The 17436-nt window shown below is 43.0% G+C and overlaps 1 protein-coding gene across 1 annotated transcript in view; it reads right to left on the reverse strand.

Annotated features, from left to right (window-relative positions):
• cdhr2 (cadherin related family member 2) overlaps positions 1-17436 on the reverse strand; it is a 122345-nt gene that overhangs the window by 14388 nt on the left and 90521 nt on the right. The window contains exons 19-26 of the mRNA XM_067996362.1: positions 16464-17084; positions 14189-14260; positions 7412-7461; positions 5456-5613; positions 3121-3223; positions 1047-1135; positions 852-935; positions 356-433 (exon numbers count right to left, since the gene is read on the reverse strand). Coding sequence (XP_067852463.1) covers positions 356-433; positions 852-935; positions 1047-1135; positions 3121-3223; positions 5456-5613; positions 7412-7461; positions 14189-14260; positions 16464-17084 — 1255 coding nt within the window. The remainder of the gene's footprint in view (positions 1-355; positions 434-851; positions 936-1046; positions 1136-3120; positions 3224-5455; positions 5614-7411; positions 7462-14188; positions 14261-16463; positions 17085-17436) is intronic.

The following is a 17436-nucleotide window of genomic DNA, read 5'->3' on the forward strand; positions in this document are numbered from 1 at the left end:
AGCTGCATATTACAGAGAATCGAATACTGCACAACAGCACCTCCAAGGATTTACAAGCTCTATCTCGGTTTCCACAGACTTTGCCCTTAAATGTCTGCATACATCATACCGCATTTTATGAATTTTTCAAAGAGAATACTTTAGTTTTATAAGTTAGGAGGGTGTCTCGTGTCCTTCGATATTGTGAATTAGGAAGTGTTCTGCAGAGATAACACCATAGTTTGCCAACAAGAAAGTCCTGAATCAGAATGTCAGAATTACCAGCCACTCTCTGTCTGTCTCCCCTCCATCATGCAGAATATTTTTCTAACCTTTTGTACACACAAGTGACAAAAACGATAAACGTAAGCTATACCTGTTGATGTCTTCAGGAGGAATGGCTGTTCCATTTTTACATACAAAATAAATCTCCATGATAGATTTTGCTTTGCTCCTGTAAGAAAAATATTGATTACAGTCATTTGACAATCAAAGTCCTTCTTCAAAATATTAAAATAATATGAGTTCAAAACAAATCCTTATCACATCATCTTCATTGCTAAAACATAGCTTAAGTTCTTTGTGTCATTTATTTAGAAAGTAAATACTAAGTTAAACATTACATTATCTGAAATCTCGATTAACTTGTAGCAATGTTCACAAAAATAGTTCTGTATATATTTCCCGTGTTTGTGAAACACATTCTGAAAACGTTGAAGCAAAATTCAACCATCTAGCTGTTTTTTTTAACATCTTCAATTAACTATGATCTCCAAGTCTTAATTCATTCATTACTACCTATCTGTTATAGCTACCCTTTAGGTAAATTATGTACGTTTTACTGAAATAGTATGAAAATATTTATGCCATACCTGATTAAGGACTGATCTCTTCCATTGGTAATAGCGTTTATGCCCACCACACGTGGATTTGAATGTGTAGCTTCCCGAAGAATCCTACAAACAGAAAAAAACTCATAGTGAAAGATCTGTAAAAAAGTAAGTACAATAAATTACAGATACAAAGTGTAACCAGCATCTAGTTTGAGAAGGAGCTTGATAACTTACATGATTATTTCATTCATTTTTTCCTGAACTTCCTCAGGTGTTATCTTAAACTCTAACAGTGTCTTGAAACTCTCATCTACTGTAATTAACTATAAAAAAAAACATGCACAATAAATGTTACAACATGCAGAATAAATGTAACAACATTTATGATCATTTTATCCCCTTTTGTGTCACTTTTCCTTCTCATCCTGCCTGACTCTGTCTTCTGACATCTCAAAGCAGGTCAGACTGGACTGTCGTCATCTTCACTATTGCTGTTACATATCAACCAACAAAAGACTCATATGTACAATGAGAAAATACATCTCCTTTCTCATAGAGATAGAATTATCTATCACTGTGATTCACTCTAGCTTGAAGTTGAGAACTGATAAAATGATTCCGTTACTTGAAGATTTGATGATTTTCCTCTGTGTCAGGGTTACGGTTACTGCCAGAAGTGCACTAGGACTGCAGTTCCTCCTCTCGCACCCCATCCCCTTCCCCCCCCCCCCCCCACCCCCCGGGGAACCCAGCACGACCCTACCTAATTTTTCTTGGTCCGCTCCTTGGTTTATTGGAAGCAAGCTCCCAGCACTATTTGCATCCTATACTGGAAGGCTGCATTCGGGGGCGACAGAAATCCAGTGCCGCTGCAGCATTTATGTGGCTGCAACAGCTTACAGGACAAGGCCAGCCATTTTGTAGGGCCATCATCTTGAATTGCATTATGAGGTGCTTGGCATTGTGCACTCGCTGCACTTTGAGAGAATGATACCCTTTCCTTTGACAAAGTTGAATGCATTCTCAAAATGAGCACCTATGGTGATGTAAGTCCCATTAATAGCACCTTGGACCTCAAGAAATCCAGCCAGTCTATAAAAAGATGTAAGGGGCTAAATTCATTAACGCCCATTTTCAGGCACGAACAGGGTGACGCACTTAGCAAACAGGTCCTGAAACAGGCACAGGACCCTCATTTCAATATTGAAATGAGGCCTGCGCTCATTTCGGGTGGCTACCAGCGCTGCCTAAAAAAAGACAAATTTAGTAGTGGCTCAAATGCATGAGCAGATCGAGCATTGCTAAATTTGTCATCATTGCGATCATTCTAGAACCGTAAAATGGGAGCAACAATGATGAATTTCTCCCCCAAAGCCCTTTCAGGTTGAAACACAAGATCCATATGGAATGATATAAACTGGGTTGCTCGCAAAAACATGGCATCAATAATTTGCTTGATGCAGTGGTGAAGAGCCAGTTGGCTTATATTGAAAAAGTCCCTTGATGCTACCTGAAAGGAACCTGTCTTGCCTCCCTGCAGGTCTTTCTGTTTCTCCTCTTCTTTCATCTTATAACAGAGGTAAAGAGGAATTCCCAAGGGAAAGGGTGTCATTTCCTGAGGGGAATGCCTCCCAGGACCAAAAATTAAGGAATACAATCCCCAAGGTAATGCTACAGCTATTAGCTAAATAAACGTTTGAAAAGCTGCAGCAAACAGGTTTTACTCCCAAAGTTTGGCTCAGATTGCTAAAACAGCAATCAAAATGGCCTCCTGCTGCCTAGCAACTTGAAATTTATTTTTTATACAGGTGGTAGTTTTTTGAATGCAACAAAGGTGATAGGGAAGAGAAATGGAGCATGGCAATAAGTCATTTAAATTGGATCTGTATTTGGTACTAGTATTACAGAAGATGCTGGTCACCCAAATTGGGGACGGAGGGAGAAAATTCTAAAGGTGCTTTGGACTGGCAGGAAATTGATGGAAGGCTCCCCGCTTCATCCTCCTCTACTGCCAGCTCCAACTCCACCATAAAACAGGAGGCAAATAGGAGGAAAATCTAGGCTGAAATGTCAGTTCAGTTTGGAAATCAGCCCAAATTTTCTTTGTTGCACTTCAAAATATAAAAAAGACACTTACAGTTGCTAGGCAGCGGGAGGCCATTTAGATTACTGTTTTATTTGTCTGAGCCAAACTGACCAACACTCTACTTTAGTTCAACAATGAGAACATTTATTGATTTAATAATTTAATGCACGAAAAAAATGACACTAATAACATAATAAATTGAATAATCTTTATAATACTTACATCTAGGTAAGTTGTTGCAGTTAAAGTAAGGGTGCCTCCATCACTTGCTTTTACAGTTACCTTGTATTGTCCCCTTAATGTTTTGTCCAGAGAAGATTTAATCCTACAAAACAATAATAGAGGACCACTTTAAAATCTTTAAGCAAGATAGGTTAAAATCGCGCTTTGATGAGCACGTATGTTGTTAGAATGTGCTTTACTGTGTGTGTTAGGGAGAATGGCAGCAGTTCTAAGATTTCACCTACATGAATGAAATTCAGCAAACTGATTGACAAATGAAAATAAAAAATTAATTATTCTGGATTTTTGACTTTGGGAAGAGCTCTGAACAGCAATAACAGTAAGAATCATGTCTCTGATCCCTGCATACATGCTGTCAATCTTGGTCAAGCTGTTTGCTGGTGGCAACAAGTTGAATTCAGCTATAACACCGGGGAGACCAAAAAGCTGGGATAATAACTAAAAAATTAGTAGAACTATAAATTTAAATAATTTTTTACATATACTAATATTCTGCCTATTTGCCATTTCTGAGACAGCCATTGCAAATTCAAAGGAAGGACTTTTATCATGCCAGCTTAACAAAAAAGATGTGGCCTATGATGATATAATAACCTGGATTTTCCACACATGGCATGCTTTACAACAGGTTTTAGACAGACTTAAATGGAAGTGTGCTGTTTGCACCCAATTTTCCATGGTCAGTCATTAACAAAGCTTCAAGTGCAGATTCAGACAGGTCAGGATGTTAGTCCGCTATGCAACTCCACAGCACCATCCTCCTAGGTCAGCATTGTAGCATGACTGCAAGGAGGACAAGCCAAGTTTCAGACCACAGCTGACCGAAACTCTCATTCCATGTGCCAGCCCTTGCTGCATGGTAGCTACAAGTGTCCTTGCAGTAAATAGCACAGCTTTGCAGCTGGCTTTCTGCTGACTCAGTCTCTGAGAAGACAGTTTACCATTGTCACCACCAGATACATATGCCAGGGTCTGCAGAAAAGTTTGCTGGCATCTTGGTGAGTTCAGCCAATCAGGCTATGCTGGATCTTGATCACCCTGGTATGCCTTCTTTCATGCAGTCCCACTGAAAGGATGACATATTGTGATTGGAGTATTTTCAAGAAACATCCAACATAACGGCTTATTGGCCATTCATCAATCTAAGTGATGCTTCAGGTCTGTTGTCTCAGCTTCCTTTGGGAACTGGAGTCTCCACTTGCAAAAGCAAAGTCAAGCTATCATTTTCTGCAGATGGCATCGTGCAGGTGCACAGAGCATTTCTTGTGCAGCCAGGCATCCCTCTGTAGGTTTGTCTCCTCAATCCAAACAGGTCAGATTGAAGGAGTCATATGGGGAATCCCATCGGCAAAAGAACCAGGCGGGAGATGAGGAGAACTTGTTTTACGCAGCAAGTTGTTATGATCTGGAATGCACTGCTTGAAAGAGTGGTGGAAGCAGATTTAATACTAGCTTTCAAAAGGGAATTGTATATATACTTGGAAAGGAAAAATCTGCAGGGCTATGGGGAAAGAGCAGGGGAGTGGGACTAATTGGATAGCTCTTTCAAACAGCCGGCACAGATACGATGGGCAGAATGGCCTCCTTCTGTGCTGTATGATTCTATGGTGTCAGTAATGGTGTTGAGGTCAAAAAATAAACAATGTGCAACAATTGGTACAAAGGCTTATGAGAAGGCAAGTGCCTGCTGGGAAAAGCAAAAAAAAACAGGAACAAAACAGTTAAGAATGGCTGAAATACATTCACCCTAATATTACTGTGTCTTTCCCATAGCCACCAGCATACTTGCCATCACCTAGCAATCTGAATTTACGTTTTATGTTCTGCCCACCAAATTGGACACTCCCCCAAATTGTTACTGAAAGGATGGGCCCACCTGTTTGGTTGACCGCTCCTGCCACAGCATTAGGGCAGAAAGTAAGCAGAGTTCTGGTGGGACAGAATTCCCCTACTGTTTCCCCATAGCCCTGCAGATTTTTACTTTCCAAGTATATATACAATTCCCTTTTGAAAGTTACTATTAAATCTGCTTCCACCACCCTTTCAGGCAGTGCATTCCAGATCATAACAACTTGCTGCGTAGTATAAGTGCTCCTGGCCACCTGTTTTGCATCAGTTCAACGGCAGCAGGGCCTGGTGCAAAATATTTAGGACGGACTGTTTAGCACCAGAAGAATGGCCCATTAAGGAATAATTTCTGTGGCCCTGTCACTAATAATTTTCTGTTATTACAGTTGTATTGCTGTAGTTTTGCAATGTGCATTGTTGTCTTAAGACCACCCAATAAATTAAATAACAAAGAAGTTTACATTACTTGATAGTTGCCGTGTATACTCCATCAACAAGGCTGACTTGCGAAGTATCAAATACATTTGACAATTCTTGATTTGGTTGGCCATCCGAAAAAATGAATACAGTATCGGTGACAACAAAATTAATTTCTGCATTTTTTCCTGTATCATTGTCACTTGCCTGTCAAGACAAGCTTTGCATTAGTTACCATTTTATTTGTTACCTACCACTGTATACTTAAAATTGATTTTAATAGTGGCTCCAATAGCTATACCAGTAAGGCACAGGCCAGCTATACTGCCAAAGCTCAGGGTCAAATCTCTGCATTACTTATTATTCGTTAGGCTGCTAGATGGGGATTCAAGCAGTCGAAGAATATTCACCAGCAGAGATGAGTAAAAATCAACAGGAAGAGGTAACAGATCTTGAAAATTATATCCAATTGCAGCCAGTATAATGCAACATTGACTGTAGAATGGAACTGTCTTCTCACAGACTCCTAATTGGTTGTCACAGAACATCTTATTCTCGAGCCTGTTTCATGGACTGGCAGTTTTCACTGATTCAACAGAGAACAAGTCAGGCTGACAAGTACCACAAACATGGTACATGAGGACATGTTTCTTAACCTGAGAAATATCCTTTGGTCCAACAAATCTATCTTTATTTGATTGATTTGAGCCCACCAACCTACTTTTTCACCAGAGGATAAAAAGTCCAATCTGTGCAGTTCGCATATGCTAATACACTCGGACAATATTCTCGTGAGTGCTATTTTACACAGGCATTAACCTGTTTTTAAAAAAAGCATTTAGAACAACTGGCTTAATGCCTGTGTAACAATAGCATATATTATAAGTGCATTATGCATCTGCATGTGAACTTTGCTGATTGGAAGTTCTACCCTTCATTAATCATAATGCCTGCTCTCTCTAGAAATGCTTCTGATTGACATTTGGACCCATTTCAACTATTTGCCTTCCCTAATGATGAGTTACAAAAGCTTATTATCTTTTGCAAACTGAGTGATGTCAACACTTAAGATTTACATTCTTTTTAAACTTTAAAAGTGATCTGCTTGGTGCTTGTTAGCTATGGCTGTTACCAGACTCTGAGTGACCTTAGGAGCTGTTGTGCCACATTATTTTTTCACAGTAGCCTATAAGATCAATTTTATGGTCTGAGAACCCTTTAAAAGCATCTTTATGTTCATTCAAATAACCATTTAGGTTGATAAGCTAATTATTTTCAAACTGTTATTGCATTTAGTTTATGATCAATAATATGTTACAATTTACAGGCAAAACATTCTAATATATCTCATAATTAAAGAAGTATTTTAATCAAATTTAAATATCTGTACTAGGAAAAATTAAAGGAGAACCTGAAGCTATTCCTTAATCATATTCACCCTCATTCAGCTAATGCACTTGCTGCTCAGACCTTCTGATAAGAGGTTGACCAGCTACAACAGTAGCCAGTCACTGCAGCAGATTCTGATCTCCAATATGAAAAACTCTCTCTAAAAGAGGCCCCACGGGGCCCTCTTTATAGCATGGATTTCATTATAACATGCTGTTTTCTGTGTCTATCAAAAACAGCTTTGTACCACACTATAATGACGTAGTGGTATGGGCACCATTCCTTTGAACTTGAATGGTATCAGTATCAGAATTAACCTGCGTGGCCATTTTGACATATTTTACAAATTAAATACTCACTGGGGCAGGTTCGATAATAGTATTGATTTATTACTGGTGCATGTTTGGTGCTAGAGCAGATTTTGGTATGGTAAGATTTCTACAAAAGTGAAAGGTAAATTCTCTGGGTCAGGACTCAGGACAGTCATAAATCTGCACCAGTTTAAGATGATGTTTCCACTGCAGGTGTAGTACTAGTTCCAGACTAATATTGATGCTTACTACTACTCACAGTATGTCACAAAAGAATAACAACATTTACAGTAATTTTGATGTACCTTAACTATTGCTACATCAGCAGAAAGAGGTGCTAATTCTGGCACGATAACTGAAATGAAAGAATATTCCATTAGTTACTGCATCTCAAACATTGGTTTTATACAATTCCAAATGGAAAGATTCCTTCCTTAGTGGCCCTCAGACATAAAAGTCACAGGGGTCAATTTTGACCTTTGGGTGGAGCGAGCTGATCAGCCGTCCATTCTGGTGGCGAAGAGGCCTCCGCAATTTTGACACCCTAGCCTCATTTAAATTTAGCAGGCGAGTTGCACAGCACCAAACAGGCAATGCAGCTCACCGGATTGAGGCCTGAGGATACAGCCGGGGAAGCCGCCAGCAAGGTAAATCGCAGGGGGAGGAGGGGGGAGGTGAAGTCACTATCGCGGAGGGTGGGGGTTCCGGGGTGGCAGCACCCCAGAATATTTTTGTGGGCCCCGGAGGACCACTCCTGCTGCTCCGGGACCCACAAAAATAATTCAACACTTACTTTTGGCGGGCCTGTTCAGTTCTATTACCCGAGAACAGCACAGGCTCTGTCCAGTTCCAACCACAAATGGCAATCAGGGTACTTTTTATAGAACCATAGAACCATAGAAAAGATACAGCACAGAAGGGGGCCATTTGGCCCATCGTATCCGCGCCGGCTCGAAGAACAACACGGTGCCCATTCTAATCCCACCTTCCAGCACCCAGTCCGTAGCCCTGCAGCTTACAGCACTTTAGATGCAGGCCCAGGTACTTTTAAAAAGAGTTCAGGGACCCTGCCTCTACCACCAATTCGGGCAGCGAATTCCATACACCCACCATCTTCTGGGTAAAAAAGATTTTCCTCATGACCCCTCTAAGCCTTCCGCCAATCAGCTTAAATCTATGTCCTCTAGTTCTTGAACTCTCCGCTAGGGGAAACAGGTACTTCCTGTCTACTCTATCTGGGCCCCTCATAATTTTGTACACCTCAGTCAAGTCACCCCTCAGCCTCCTCTGCTCCAAGGAAAACAACCCCAGCCTATCCAATCTCTCCTCGTGGCTGCAATTTTCAAGCCCTGGCAACATTCTTGTAAATCTTCTCTGCACTCTCTCCAGAGCAATTACGTCCTTCCTGTAATGTGGTGACCAGAACTGCACACAATATTCCAGCTGTGGCCTTACCAGCGTTTTATACAGTTCCATCATTATATCCCTGCTTTTGTATTCTATACCTCGGCTAATAACAGAGAGCATTCCGTATGCCTTCTTCACAACCTCATCTACCTGTACTGTCACCTTCAGGGACCTGTGCACGTGCACTCCAAGGTCTCTCACTTCCTCTCCCCCTCGCAATATATTCCCATTTACTGCGTATTCCCTTTTACTGTTTGCCCTCTCTAAGTGCATTCCCTCACACTTCTCCGGGTTGGACTCCATTTGCCACTTTTCCGCCCACTCCACTAACCCATTGATATCTTCTTGGAATCTACAGCTATCCTCTTCACTATCAACTACACGGCCAATTTTTGTGTCGTCTGCAAATTTGCCAATCATGCCCCCTACATTCAAGTCCAAATCATTAATATATACCATAAACAGCAAGGGACCTAACACTGAGCTCTGTGGCACGCCACTGGAAACGGATTTCCATTCACAAAGACATCCATCGACATTTACCCTTTGTTTCCTGTTACTGAGCCAGTTTTGGATCCAATTCGCCACATTTCCCTGTATCCCATGGGCTTTTACCTTTCTGACCAGTCTGCCATGTGGGACCTTGTCAAATGCCTTACTAAAATCCATGTAGACAACATCCACTGCACTACCCTCATCAATCCTCCTTGTCACAGCCTCAAAGAATTCAATCAGATTTGTAAGGCACGACCTTCCCTGAACAAATCCATGCTGACTATCCCTGATTAAACCATGCCTTTCCAAGTGACAGTTTATCCTATCTCTCAGTATTGATTCTAATAGTTTGCCCACCACCGGGGTAAGACTGACCGGCCTATAATTGTTCGGCCTTTCCCTCGTACCCTTTTTAAACAATGGTACTACGTTTGCAGTCTTCCAGTCCTCCGGTACCTCCCCTGTATCTCGTGAGGATTGGAAAATGATTCTCAGAGCATCCGCTATTTCCTCCCTGGCTTCCTTCAATAGCCTAGAAAACAATCCATCCGGTCCTGGTGACTTATCAACTTTCAAGGATTCCAGTCCCTCTAGTATTTCCTCTCTCATTATGTTTACCTTATCCAATATTTCATACCTCTCCTCTTTAAATACTACGTCTGGATCATCCCTTTCCTTTGTGAATACGGAGACAAAATATTCATTTAAAACCCTACCCACATCCTCTGCTTCTACACACAAGTTACCCTTATCATCCCTGATAGGTCCCACCTTTTCTTTAGCTATCCTCTTGCTCTTATGTTGTAGTATCCTGATTTCCATATTAAAAGGGGCCTATCGCTTGAACCAGGTAGGCGTTTTGGACATCCTGTAGGCTCCTTTCAAAATGGAACCAGCCACATCGCCGGTGTTGATGGGGCAATAAGGCTACCAATGGCATTTTGAGGCCATTATTGTCCTGTTAATGCCAGCTGAAGGTGGTGAAAATTGACCCCACAGAGTGCAAACTAGGGGCAAATTTTCATCTTTAGCACTCATTATATGGTGCTGCACACACCAGGGGGTAAATCTTGACTTTGTGCAATAGTGTAAAGCGGGTGATAGCAATTTGGCAGCCTGTTTTACATCTCTCCCAATTTCTAAACCTATTGAAGTCAACGGAAATAAAAATCGGCAGAGATGTAAAACTGGCTGCCAACTCGCGATCACCCATTTTACCTTATCGCACAAAGTTAAGATCTACCCCCAAGAGTGCATATCAGGAATTTAGCAGTGCACCCAATTTGCAGGCCCAAAATTTTCCATCCATTCATTTAAATTTGTGCCTGATTGCAATATTGGTACAGTAGGCTTATGGTTATGGTGCTGGACTAGCAATCTAGATGTGGTGAGATTAAATCCCACCATAGCAAGTTGTTAATAAGTCTGATAATTTATGGGCTAGCACCAGAACATTGACCATGAAAGCTGTTGGATTATTGTAAAAACTCAAGTGGTTCACTAATGTCCTTCAAGGAAAGGAACCTGCCACCTATGACTCCAGTTCCACACTATGTGCTTGACTTTCAATGCCTTCAGAACAACTAAGGATGTGCAATAAATACTCTTTCACCAGTGTTGTGCACATCCCAAGAACAAATATATCTGATAATATGACAATATATGACAGAAAATCTCTGCACCTGCACTGCTGAAGATAAAGGGAGGAATTTTCACTTTGGGAGTGAACAGAAAACTGGCAGTAATGCATTGGCTGCCTGTAATACACGGCCCAGTTTTCCTTTTGATTAACTTCAATAGAAAGGAAGATTGAGCAAGGGGTATAACGGACAGTCGATTTGCTGCCACCAGCTTTCCACCTGCACCCAAAGTGAAAATTACCCCCAAATTTGACCTCACTGTTGGACGTCAAAGAAATGAGACAGCAGACAAAGAGTAATATTAACTGATGTGATAATATTTTGCCAGTCCAGTTAATCTCCTGAATAAGGAGAACATGCTGTGTATTATGCTTGTGTCATCATTACTCACGTCCCAGTGGCATATGGTTGAGATTAACACCTTTAGTAGAATTCAGCAGCGTTTTGGGAAATGCAGCGAATCACTGCAAAAATTAGCATTCTTTTAAATCAGTCAGCCTGCCTCAGGCAGCCTGAGCAGCCTGCAGCCAGTAACATTCCCACAGAGAAGCAGGAGCTGGTTGTTTCAATGGTAACCTGAACAAAAGTAGTAAAAGACGGTGTAGCAGGCTGTGGGCGATGAATAACAACACCAATTTTGATCGCAAAATCTTGAAATTATTCCAATATTTGAAGGTGGCAGGACAAGTTGAGAAGGCTATTAAAAAAGCATATGGGATCCTGGACTTTATTAATAGAGGCATAGGGCCAGATTTTACCAGGGGCGCGGGTTCTCGGCAGGTGGGCCAGCGGGCGCGTTTTCAACGCGCCCGGTGAAATTAGTGGGTTGCCCGCGCGATCGTAGCAGGCAACACACTAATTGGATCTTACCTGCTCCTCCGGGTTCCCCGCTGCTGATCTGCGCGTCGGGCGGGCTGCGCATGCGCAGTAAGATCTGTCAGCTGGAGGCGCTCTATTTAAATGGGCAGTCCTCCACTGACAGATGCTGCCACAAACAGCAAAAATTACAGCATGGAGCAGCCCAGGTGGAAGGCTGCTCCCAGTTTAATGCTGCCTCACCCCAGGTATCATTAGATGGGGTGAGGAGGAGGGGGAGGACAGAGATCTTCCACCCGGCGGGCGGGAGGAAGCGGCCTGCCTCTGCCACCAGGAAGGCCTGGCTCGAGGTGGCAGAGGAGGTCACCAGCGCCACCAACATATCGCCCACCTGCATACAGTGCAGGAGGCGCTCCAATGACCTCAGTAGGTCAGCCACAGTGAGAACACGTAGTCTTTCCCCTACACTCCGTCTGCCACAACACTGCCCCCACCCCACATCTCCTTCGGCACTGCCAACACTACTCTGTCACATCACCCCTCATACCCACTCAAATCTCATCCTCATCTTACCTGCACCTACTCACCTCGCCAGTACTCATCCCGCCACTACCACTCAACCCAATCCTCATACAATCTCATGGCTCTATCCCATACTCACCCTCTCATGCATCTCTCTCACGGCCAGCCTCACTCAACCTGCCACTACCTGTGCTGCAGCCACAGGGCATGCATCACATATGTGCAGTAGGCAGCGTAAGGAAAACGTGTCGTGAGCATGAAGGGGATGCACAAGGGTGTTTGAGAGTTTGTCATGGTTCTTACTTCTATTGAATTTCAGAACAACTCACATCACACATTCTATTGGCACCACTACTGCCATGTCTTCGCGAATCCTGTCCGGTTTGTGCAATAATGCCCACTCCTGGGTATCCCTATGAGGACCCACCACTAATGCCACCCAGTGTGTCACTGCAGAGTGGGTGTAGGTGTATTTGCAGGGCTCTTCTGCGCAGACGACTGGGAGACATCGGGGATGTCCCCGGTTGGAGCCTGGAAGGCTGCGGAGGAGAAGTTCGGGAGGGCAGTGGTGACTTTGACAGCGACAGGTAGGAAGATGGTGCACGGGTCAGCTAGGAGCAGCTCGGCATGAAAGAGGCTGCAGATGTCCACGGCTACATGTCGACTGACTCTGAGCCTCCGTGTGCACTGCTGCTTAGAGAGGTCCAGGAGGCTGAGCCTCGGTCTGTGGAACCTGTGGCGAGGGTAGCGCCCTCTGCGACACATCTCTCTCTGCGGTAGCCCTCCCTCCTGCTGTACAGGTGGATGTGTCACAGCACTCTGTTGTGGAGCTCCACGTGTCAGAGGTGGACGGCGTGGATGGCGAGGCTGGTGAGGCTGGTGATGCTGTTCGCCCTCCAAGGAGGTCATGACTGCAGCTACGGCAGCCCCCATCCACAAGATGTACATCTGAGGGGGTCCGAAAGGTAGGTACATGTCTCCGGACCCCGGGGTAAGTGTGCAGGTTGGTGACTTCGACCATCAGGAGGAGGGTGGTGGAGGCCAAACTTTGTCCCAAGTGACAGAGCGGCCTCCTGCAATGGCTGAGGGTCTGCCCCCCCACCCCCCCACCTGTCAAATGGACCTTTGCAGCTGCCACAGGCTGACAGCTGCAACACGTCCATTTCAACTGGGAGTGTTTCCCCCAGTGTGTGAAACAGTCCCATGTTTATCCAAAATCACACACAGTCCCTTAATCAGGTCAGTTAATGACCTGAACAAGCAAAGTAAATACACTCAAGTGGCATCCCGCTGGCTTTAATTGCCTGCGGGATTCCCACCAGCGGGGACTGCGCCGCACGCCGGCGCGTCATCGGGGAACCCGGAAGTGGGCAGGATCGAGGCGCGATCCGGTCCCGCACCTGGATTTCGGGATTTTCGGACCCCCCCCCGCCGAGAACGCACCCGGTAGCGGGTGCTAAAATCGGGCCCATAGAGTACAAAAGCAAGGAAGTTATGCTAAACCTTTATAAAACACTGGTTAGGTCTCAGCTGGAGTGAGGTGTTCAATTCTGGGAACCACACTTTAGGAAGGATGTCAAGGCCTTAGAGAGGGTGCAGAAGAGATTTACTAGAATGGTACCAGGGATGAGGGACTTCAGTTATGTGGAGAGACTGGAGAAGCTGGGGTTGTTCTCCTTACAGCAGAGACGGCTAAGGGGAAATTTGATAGAGGTGTGCCAAATCATGAATGGTTTTGATAGAGTAAATAAGGAGAAACTGTTTCCAGTGGCAGAAGGGTCAGTAACCAGAGGACACAGATTTAAGGTGATTGGCAGAAGAACCAGAGGCGACATGAGGAAACATTTTTTTACGCAGCGCGTTGTAATGATCTGGAATGTACTGCCTGAATGGGTGGTGGAAGCAGAGTCAATAGTAACTTTCAAAAGGGAATTGGATACATACTTGAAGGGAAAAAATTTCAAGCCTATGAGAAAAGAGCAGGGGAGTGGGACTAATTGGATAGTTCTACCAAAGAGCCGGCACAGGCACGATGGGCTGAGTGGCTTCCTTCTGTGCTGCATCATCTTATGATACTATGATACTATCAGTAAAATGAATGGATTAATGCCTTTGTTATAAAGCAAAACAGGGCTTTATATGAATGCATTAAATAGTTTTTATTAATATTATATAATGCGATTTTAAAATAAGAAGACATACCAAACACCCTTTCAAAGGCAAGAAACACAGGTGCATTGTCATTCGCATCCACAATGTTGATTGTAAGTTTGCCTGTTGATGTTAAAAAATGTTAATGATAAAAATGTGAAGTCTTATCTGGTTGCTCTAATTCATTTAATTCATCCACTAAAGACAGTTGCAATGTTTTGAATAGGCAGTACATGTGACAGGGTGCAGGCTAAATCCCACAATTCTCTAGTTAGCAAATCTCAGCCAAGCTCGATAGTAGAGTTGGTGGAAGCCCGTGAGGAGATTGGCTGCCCACCTTGTCGATCAAAGGCTGATGAGTGGCAAATTGGGAAAGGGGGAAATTATAACAAAAGAAATTGTCCAATGGTGATTTTTGTGATTGCAAAAGCCTGCAATCAAGTAATGGCAACAGTAACGACAACATTTACATTGTACAATATTTACATAATGTAGAAAAGTTATTATTCCATGGTGCTTCTATTTACTTGATTCCTGTCCCAATCAAAGAATGGGTAATCAAAATCTCCTAGAATAATTCTTATGTTATTTCATGATCTGCCTACAGGTTTTTTCTTCCATTTCCCTCAATATATTTTCCAACTAATGTAACAGTCCCTTTTTCATCTTTGATCTCCAACCATATTGAATCCACCTGAGTCTCCTTTTTGTGTACATCAGTCCTCTCTACAGCATACATTCCCTCCCTCATGAATATTGCCACCCCTCCTCCACCTTTCTTATATTCTGTCTCTCCTAAGAATATTATAATCCAATATGTTTATTTTCCACTCCTGCCCACTTTTCAGCCAAATTTTTGCGAATGCTATTAAATCTATGGCCCTGATTTTAACTCAACCCACCCAGCAGGATCAGGGCAGGTAAGCAGTTAAAATCAACGTATCGCCCCCTTCCCGCCGGAACCCGCCAACCTCCATTTTAACTGCAGCATTAAAACGTGTTGAGAAAGGTGCCGCCAGTGACAGGAAGGTGCCTAATAAATATATGCATATCAGGGTCCCATGATGTCATTGGGACCCAATGCCATTTTAACTGAGCGAGATGGAAGTCCCACCCAGCGACCAACCTGCTTAGTAAAACCTGGTGGGATTGGCCTCAGAAACTGACTGACCAGAGCTGCTACAAGAGTTTAAAGTGGAACTTACCTGAAGGCAGAAGATTACAGAGATGCTTGTGCTACAGGGCTTACTGGATTTCCAAGGCATTGGTAAGCTACTACATTCATTTTTTCTCACTTTTTGGCTTCACTTATCCTGACTAAGCACTCTCTGCTTGTCATGGGTGATAGTATTGCTTGTGTAGGCCTGATAGCTGACCAGTGCCAGCTTTCTCAGGGCAAAACAATCTTGCAGTGGGGGCCTCAAAGAGGTGATAGGTCCCTTATTTGCATATTCAAAGGGCCTAACGCCTGTTTCAAGCATGGGCACTGCATGCTGATTTTTTTGGCCTTTACCAATATGGCAGGCAGTACACTTCCAGCTCATAATAAGCATGCACTTCCTGCCTGCCACACTAGAGGCTCAGGAAGCCATTTAGCACCTGAAAAACGGGTGCTATGCAGCCAAATTTCTGGGCCTAAGTGTTATGTCATTTATTAGGTGATGGATCAAAGCCAACACAATGTTACCCTCCCATTGGACAGCCAGGTTGGCTGGGTTTTTGGGTCGTGGTGGAGCTGACACAGTCAAACCCGATTTTGATTCACAGCTTCCGTACTCAGACATTTCCAATGTACTTACATTACAATAATCATAAATATGGTGCAAATATTAGAGGCATTTTAAATTGGATAGAGAATTTACTTCCTGACATACTGTATGTGTAAGAGACTTGAGGGCTGAAATTATTGCTCTACCACCAGAAGTGCAGCGGCAGAAGAATGGGGTACATCTTTCAGCACCGCCGTACCCTTGTGTTGACCTTGTTCCAAATTCGGGGAGGGCACATTCATTTGCATAGTTGGAACGGGAAACCTGCACCTGTAGAGATGCAACAAAGGCACCTTCCGGAACAAGGTGGCCGAAGTCGGAGCAACACCCAACCACTCTAACGGGAGGGGCCCATGGCCCATGAGAAACCACAGAAAAAGGGCTCCACAATTTTTGTTCCTCCTCTTAGGGAGCAAAAGGGCAGGATTGAAAAGGTAATCCCTCTGAAATTGACTTTTTGCGCACCTCTCAAAGATAAAGAAGGGTGTAATGTGCGTATGTGCATGCTAGAAAAGTACAATACAGTATTACATTTGAGTATTAGAAGGCTGACTTACCAGTAGTGGATGGATTACTTTTTTCAGTGTAAAGGTCAGTAACACAAATTGTAATATCCACCTGATCATACTCCTCATAATCAATAACTGAAGATTTATTCTCGTAGAGTGATCCATTGTCATAAAGCCCAAACCAGAACTGGCATGGTGCATCAGGTTGCTCATCAATAATTTTATGTTTCAAACAAGCCACTGAAACCAGCTGATAATTTAGTGAATGATTAGTATCAACATCACTTGCAGTTATGTTCCTCACTATCCCAACCATGGTGTTATTTTCCATGACATCCAGATCCTTCATTGAATCAGGATCTAGTACGGGAGGCTCATCATTCATGTCGAGTACAGTCACATGAATAGTTGCATATGCTGACTTAGATGGAATTCCCAAATCTGAGGCACTAACTCCTAAAGTGTAAAATTTTGGTCCTTTGTCATAGTCCAGTGCAATTGTTGGATCAACAGTAATGTTTCCTTCATACTGTTTTGGGACGGTTTCATTGATTAAGATTTGTCTTATTAGAAAGGTTCCTGTGCCGCCATTTTCAATACTGTATATCACCCGGTTGTTGATTTCTGTAGCATCATTGTCGCTGGCTTTAACCAATGTCACAAAGGCTCCTGTATGCATGGTAACAACAAATGAGAGGGGTGAGAATATGCTCTGAGAAGAGATTGCAGCGTTAATAAATTTAATCAAGGAGAAAATAAATTTGTCACAGATATTACTGAATTGAACAGCATTTTGTTGAAGATATTTGTGTTTTATTTTCCAGTCTTTAAATCATAAAAAGAATGGTAAAAAGTAAGCCTGTGATAATTTATTAAGACCACATTATTTAATCTTCAGTGATATGTGGACAGCATGATACATTTTGCTGTTAAAAGTTTTGTGTTTGTATAAATGAATGAATGAAGGTTATGTTCTTCATAGTTTTCATGTGGCTTCATCAATCAAGTGCTGAGCAGTGAC

Source organism: Heptranchias perlo, chromosome 14, assembly GCF_035084215.1.
Source record: "Heptranchias perlo isolate sHepPer1 chromosome 14, sHepPer1.hap1, whole genome shotgun sequence".
NCBI classification, from domain to species: Eukaryota; Metazoa; Chordata; class Chondrichthyes; order Hexanchiformes; family Hexanchidae; genus Heptranchias; species Heptranchias perlo.